General features: G+C 44.3%; 1 protein-coding gene across 1 annotated transcript; it reads left to right on the top strand.

Moving 5' to 3' along the window:
• Positions 1–4901: 4901 nt before the first annotated feature.
• On the top strand, positions 4902–7414 carry LOC110530797 (Krueppel-like factor 2). The gene is made up of 3 exons (XM_021614063.2): positions 4902–5269; positions 5396–6389; positions 6565–7414. The coding sequence occupies exons 1-3, from the start codon at positions 5201–5203 to the stop codon at positions 6738–6740; spliced, it is 1239 nt and encodes a 412-aa protein (XP_021469738.1). The 5' UTR covers positions 4902–5200; the 3' UTR covers positions 6741–7414.

The raw sequence follows: 7414 nt of genomic DNA, 5'->3' as shown, positions 1-7414 counted from the left end.
CCTCATCCCTTTCTTAATGAATTATACCTCATCCCTTTATTAATGAATTATACCTCATCCCTTTATTAATGAATTATACCTCATCCCTTTACTAAGGAATTATACCTCATCCCTTTTTTAATGAATTATACCTCATCCCTTTATTAATGAATTATATCTCATCCCTTTATTAATGAATTATACCTCATCCCTTTACTAAGGAATTATATCTCATCCATTTGTTAATGAATTATACCTCATCCCTTTACTAAGGAATTATACCTCAAAGATGTAACAAAAAAAAATGAAGAAAACTGTCTTAAACAAGCTTCAGTGGAGAGGCACTGTAGAGGAAACCTTTATCTCCTTTTAGCATTTAGCATTTAATTCAAGTAAGTCAAGTATCACTCTGTATGAACAAAGTTGAGTTCCTCACACTCTTGTTAGCTACAAGCAAACAGTTCAGAGTGTCACTTAGCTCAGAGAACCGTTTGTCTCCAGTTCAGAGAGTCGTTTGTCTCCCGTTCAGAGAGTTGTTTGTCTCCTGTTTAGAGAGTCGTTTGTCTCCAGTTCAGAGAGCCTTTTGTCTCCAGTTCAGAGAGCTGTTTGTCTCCCGTTCAGAGAGGCCTTTGTCTCCAGTTCAGAGAGTCGTTTGTCTCCAGTTCAGAGAGTCGTTTGTCTCCCGCTCAGAGAGTTGTTTGTCTCCTGTTTAGAGAGCAGTTTGTCTCCCGATCAGAGAGTCGTTTGTCTCCAGTTCAGAGAGTCGTTTGTCTCCCGCTCAGAGAGTCGTTTGTCTCCTGTTTAGAGAGCAGTTTGTCTCCTGTTCAGAGAGGCCTTTGTCTCCCATCCCAAATGGTACCCTACTCCCTATTCCATTACTGTTGAAAAGAGCCCATACCGCTCTGGTCACAAGCAGGGAGTAGGGTGGAATTTCGAACTGAGAGATGTCTGATTCACACTCTGAGAGAAGGTGGTCCGAAAGCAGAACACTCTCAGTGGTGGTTGGTCGGGAAGAAGTGGTGGTGTGAGAGTTAGGGTCACGGGTCAGGTGGCTCACACTTCCTTTTCCTTTCCAGGACTACTGGAAGTCTGTAGGATGACACACGTTCCACAGAACAGAACACAGACTCAAGCAAAAGCAAAAGTTCCCTTTGACCTCCTCGGCAAGCAGTAAAGCTGTTCAGAGAGATTGTATAATACCTGAGCAGCTTTTTCTACATTATAACGCTTGAATTAATTCTATAATGTAAATGTTGTCAATGGATTTTTTTTTTGGTAGAATGAGTTCAATCCCAGATGGCAAGCCTATCAGCTTAGGGAACTGGTCACATCAAAGCTTTACTTTATGTTGCTCTTATGCCGGTGTAGTAACATTGAAATAACGATATTATTACAAAGTCTATTATTATTATTACAAATTAATTAGAGATTGCAATGACAGTTAGCCCAAACATGTACAATCAATGCATAGTCTACGTTTCAGTTGGGCCTGACTTTTTCTGAGATAATATTATGATTATGTAATCATGTCCTTCACGAGGCAATAACATGAGCTAGATACTCATTTAGATTCTGCATTTTATTTTCTACAATAACATGGAGTGTGTGTGTCACAACAGCAAGCCATCTGAGGTAAGAATGACTGATAAGTATGGCCGTTGCAATAGGACGACTCATTGGACTAGTCTATTGCTCTTAAAGGCAGAATAGGCAAACATTCGTTTATTATTGGTGTTAGACTTCTGGTTACAGAACACAGGGAAACAAAACACCTTACCTTGTAATGTAATGTAAGGTAGGGTAGGGTAAGGTAAGGTAAGGTAAGGTAGGGTAAGGTAAGGTAAGGTAAGGTAAGGTAAGGTAAGGTAAGGTAAGGTAAGGTAAGGTAAGGTAAGGTGGGGTAAGGTAAGGTAAGGTAAGGTAGGGTAAGGTAGGGTAAGGTAAGGTAAGGTAAGGTAAGGTAGGGTAAGGTAGGGTAAGGTAAGGTAAGGTAAGGTAGGGTGGGGTAAGGTGGGGTAAGGTAGGGTGGGGTAAGGTAGGGTAAGGTAAGGTAAGGTAAGGTAGGGTAAGGTAGGGTAAGGTAAGGTAAGGTAAGGTAAGGTAGGGTAAGGTAGGGTAAGGTAAGGTAAGGTAGGGTAATGTAAGGTAAGGTAAGGTAAGGTAAGGTAGGGTAAGGTAAGGTAAGGTAGGGTAAGGTAAGGTAAGGTAAGGTAGGGTAAGGTAGGGTAAGGTGGGGTAAGGTAGGGTGGGGTAAGGTAAGGTAAGGTAAGGTAAGGTAAGGTAGGGTAAGGTAGGGTAAGGTAAGGTAAGGTAAGGTAAGGTAAGGTAAGGTAAGGTAGGGTGGGGTAAGGTGGGGTAAGGTAGGGTGGGGTAAGGTAAGGTAAGGTAAGGTAGGGTAAGGTAGGGTAAGGTGAGGTAAGGTAAGGTAAGGTAAGGTAAGGTAGGGTAAGGTAGGGTAAGGTAAGGTAGGGTAATGTAAGGTAAGGTAAGGTAAGGTAAGGTAGGGTAAGGTAAGGTAAGGTAGGGTAAGGTAAGGTAAGGTAGGGTAAGGTAGGGTAAGGTAAGGTAAGGTAAGGTAGGGTAAGGTAAGGTAGGGTAAGGTAAGGTAAGGTAAGGTAGGGTAAGGTAAGGTAGGGTAAGGTAAGGTAAGGTAAGGTAGGGTAAGGTAAGGTAGGGTAAGGTAGGGTAAGGTAAGGTAAGGTATGGTAGGGTAAGGTAGGGTAAGGTAAGGTAGGGTAATGTAAGGTAGGGTAAGGTAAGGTAAGGTAGGGTAGGGTAAGGTAAGGTAGGGTAAGATAAGGTAGGGTAAGGTAGGGTAGGTAAGGTAAGGTAAGGTAGGTTAAGGTAGGGTAAGGTAAGGTAAGGTAGGGTAAGGTAGGCTAAGGTAAGGTAAGGTAGGGTAAGGTAGGGTAGGTAGGGTAGGGTAGGGTAAGGTAAGGTAGGGTAGGGCAGGGTAATGTAGGGTAGGGTAGGGTAAGGTAGGGTAAGGTAGGGTGGGGTAAGGTAGGATAAGGTAGGGTAGGGTAGGGTAAGGTAGGGTGGGGTAAGGTAGGGTAGGGTAGGGTAAAGTAGGGTAGGGTGGGGTAGGGTAAGGTAGGGTAAGGTAAGGTAAGGCAGGGTAGGGTAAGGTAAGGTAAGGTAGGGTAGGGTAGGGTAGGTTAGGGTAGGGTAGGGTAGGGTAAGGTAAGGTAGGGTAAGGTAGGGTAAGGTAGGGTGAGGTAGGGAAGGGTAAGGTAAGTTAAGGTAAGGTAAGGTAGGGTAGGACAGGGTAGGGTCAGGTGTGGTAAGGTAAAGTAAGGTAAGGTCGGGTAGGGTAGGTTAAGGTAAGGTAAGGTAGGGTGAGGCAAGGTAAGGTAAAGTAGGATAAGGTAGGGTAGGGTAAGGTAGGATAAGGTAGGGAAAGGTAGGGTAGGGTAGGGTAAGGTGGGGTAGGGTAAGTAGGGTTGGGTAGGGAAAGGTAGGGTAGGGTAAGGTAGGATAAGGTAGGGAAATGTAGGGTAGGGAAAGGTAGGGTAGGGTAAAGTAGGGTTGGGTAGGGTAGGTTCAAGTAGGATAAGGTAGGGAAAGGTAGGGTAGGGTAGGGGACAGTAGGGTAAGGTAGGGTAAGGTAGGGTAGGGTAAGGTAGGGTAGGGTAAAGTAGGGTGGGGTAGGGTAAGGTAGGGAAAGGTAGGGTAGGGTAGGGAAAGTAGGGTATGGTAGGGTAAGGTAGGGTAGGGTAGAGTAGGGTAAGGTAGGGTAGGTAGGGTAAGGTAGGGCAAGGTAGGGTAAGGTAGGGTAAGGTAGGGTAGGCTAAAGTAGGGTAAGGTAGGGTAGGGTAGGGTATGGTAAAGTAGGGTAAGGTAGGGTAGGGTAAAGTAGTATAGGGTAGGGAAACGTAGGGTAGGGTAGGGTAAAGTAGGGTGAGGTAGGGTAGGGTAGGGTAGGGTAGGGTAAAGTAGGGTAGGGTAGGGTAGGGTAAGGCAAGCGTCATCAACCCCATCAACATTCTGACCACTGATTCAAACCGCTGTTTATTTCAACCTGAATAGGATCGCTCATAGGGGAGATCATGTTAACATCACGTGTCTAAAAGCAGTTCAAATCTGTGAAAACAACTGTGAAAACATCTGTGAAAACATCTGTGAAAACATCTGTGAAAACAACTGTGAAAACACCTGCGAAAACAACTGTGAAAACATCTGTGAAAACAACTGTGAAAACAACTGTGAAAACTTCTGTGAAAAACATCTGTGAAAACATCTGTGGAAACAACTGTGAAAACACCTGCGAAAACAACTGTGAAAACATCTGTGAAAACAACTGTGAAAACATCTGTGAAAACATCTGTGAAAACTTCTGTGAAAAACATCTGTGAAAACATCTGTGAAAACAACTGTGAAAACAGTTTCCAAGCGCCTGATATAGTTACATTTAGACATGCATGCTGAGAGGGGACATTAGTCTTCTAGAGGGTTATTAAACAGGTTTAAATTAAATTAGCTCACATTGACTGAGCATAGGCCTACAATAAATAAATAATGTAAACATTTTTAACATGTAATAAGATATCTCATTTAGCATCGTTACATACATGTTCTGAATGTTTTTCTCTAGGCTATCCCAAACCCTATTTTACATATTTGTTTAATGGTAATTCAAGGTTCAGTGTAAATTGTGAGTTGAATTTAGATTTAAATTACTGACAAAGTACAACTAAACTGTAAGAAATGAAATGGGCAAAGTCAATGAAACATTTGTCCTGTTTTATCTTTCTCAGATGTAACTTCATTCCTTTGGCCACATTATGTATGTGTAATGATGACATATTTGTATGTTTTTGACAAGTACGTGCCACGCTTGCACTCCCTCCGCCTCCAGATGGGTTGGTCTATGAATCGCCCGCGTGGAGGGAGGTTCCCCAATGCTTTATAGGCTCGGCTGAACGGCGGAGTGGAGAGAGACAGAGAGAGACAGAGCGGAGCTCACCGGAGGACAGCTTTATATAACGGAGCTAAATTTACCATCATCCTGAACGTATTTCCTCGCTGGCGCACAATTGGTCCAGCTACTCGGCTACCATATTTATAAGCTTGGACGACCTACTGCTTGGTGTCTTTCAAGCGCAACTTTGGAACAGTTAGATAGAACGCGCTTTTTCTGGTGGAAGGTGAGCTGAGAAAGGCACTCACTCACTGAATCAACTTTGACAAGAAACAAATAAGCATTTATTGTATCTTTTAAATGGCTTTATCCGGTGTGATTTTGCCACCCATCTCGACATTCGCAAACCAAACCAAAAGTTTAGAAAATGTAAGTACAAACCTCAAACTTGTATGATCATGTGTGTGTGTTTCGGTGTCGCCTTCTGCTTGGAGATTCACCTCTGTGTGTATTGTGTCATATATCTAATGTACTTTTTCACATTGGTTGTTGCAGAGGTGGAAAAGCGACATGGACAAACCGATGTCTTCCAACTGCTCCATGCTTGATATGGTACAGAACATGGACTGTCGGAGCATCGAAAGGAAAGACGACGAAGATCTGAGTAGCTACTTAGATTTGGATTTCATTCTGGCAAACACCACTGGATCAGACAGCATGCCTACCGCTGCGCTGGGAGCAGGTGTAGCGTTGTATAACATGCCCTCAGTGGATTATCCAGGCAACCTGTTCACCACCGGGAGCCCTATGCAATCCTACCCGTCCAGCGAGCATAGCTCCCCGCCTCCCCCCTACAGCACCAGCCTGATGGCGGAGCTTCTCAGGTCCGAGGGAGAGAACGACTACGGAGTCGATATTACGCGTAATACCTATAGCGTCCAAGGACGGTTTTATGTCAACTCTGCACTTTTTCCCATTAGACAGGACATTATTGATAACATCAAAGTGGAGCCGTCCATGGACGGTTATGGACCCGTTATGAGCATGGGCCCCCAGAGTTGTCCAAAAATCAAGCAAGAGGGAAACGTGTCGTGTATGATGTCCTTTGAGCAGCCGAGAGTAGCCGTCTCTCCGCGGGCAGCCAGCAACATGACGCCACCGCTCAGCCCCAACGACCAGGGGAGCTCCGAGTGCCGCCAGCATGTACCGATGGGCCACTCCATGAGCTTCCCACAGAACTACCACTCCTCGGCGACGTACACACACCAACGCCCCGGAGCGCCTCCAGCAGCACAGATGCAGCTTGGAACATACCAAGGCGCTCACCAGTTCGGCATGTACGAGGAGGGACTGAGCATGCATCCGAACACACAGAGGGTACTGCTGACGCCCCCGTCCTCTCCGCTGGAACTACTGGAGACCAAGCCCAAGAGAGGTCGCCGCACCTGGCCGCGGAAGCGCACGGCTACGCACACCTGCACATTCGCTGGGTGCGGAAAGACTTACACCAAGAGTTCACATCTGAAGGCACATCACAGAACGCACACTGGTAAGGAATATATATCGTATTGTTTTTTTTGACGAATTACGCAACATTACGTCTAACATAAGGCATATATGCTATTACACAGCCGTATTCTTGGTGAATACATATAGTTGCTTGACTGTTGACGTTATCCCAATGGAAGCTTATGCTGACGTTTCTCTCTTCTTTCTCTCTGCAGGTGAAAAGCCATACCATTGCAGTTGGGACGGTTGCGGCTGGAAATTCGCTCGCTCCGACGAACTGACACGGCATTTCCGCAAACACACCGGTCACCGGCCTTTCCAGTGCCACCTGTGCGAGCGCGCATTCTCCCGGTCCGACCACCTTGCGCTTCACATGAAGCGACACATGTGAATGTGACGTACAGGACTTGGACTGATGGTGGGTTATTATTAAGGGGTGACCTTCAGGCCTATTTGGTTTATCTGTCTTTTTCTATATTTAAGATGTTTTACATGCCAACGTTTTTTAGTTCTTGTTTCAAAAAATATATGTATATTGATAAATGTTTAGTGTGATTATTTTCTAGTAATGTAGCTGGTACTACCTTGGTTATTGTTATTGTAAAGCTTTAGAAACGCTTGGTAGGGTGTTTGGTTGTATGTGAGGCTGGCCCTGTGCTTCTCCTTCTCTTTCCTTGGAAAAAACTGGAGTGCTGTGTTCAACACAAAAGTGCCTTTCAATTATTCTACCTGTAAAAGTGTCCACTGCAGAACTAGAAGGGCACCAAAATAAGACACGTTTACATAGTCTGCTATTAGTGAAATATGTTTTGTTATTGAAAACTGCCTCAATGATTTGAATGGCCCAAATACTGTAGCTTACCTTACCCTCAACTGTTTTCTGTTTTCATGGAAATCTTTTGGATGAAATTGTATGGTTTGGGTGCAGAAATATGGGTCCAGACTCATTGTACACTACCAGGGCTAGATGTCTTGTGTATCCTTATTTTTGACTGAAGTCTGTATTCATTTTATACTGTAAATGGTGTATTTATTGTAAATATTAAAATACATTGAAATATATTA

Source organism: Oncorhynchus mykiss, chromosome 8, assembly GCF_013265735.2.
Source record: "Oncorhynchus mykiss isolate Arlee chromosome 8, USDA_OmykA_1.1, whole genome shotgun sequence".
NCBI lineage: Eukaryota > Metazoa > Chordata > Actinopteri > Salmoniformes > Salmonidae > Oncorhynchus > Oncorhynchus mykiss.
This window is presented reverse-complemented; position numbering and strand designations above follow the sequence as displayed.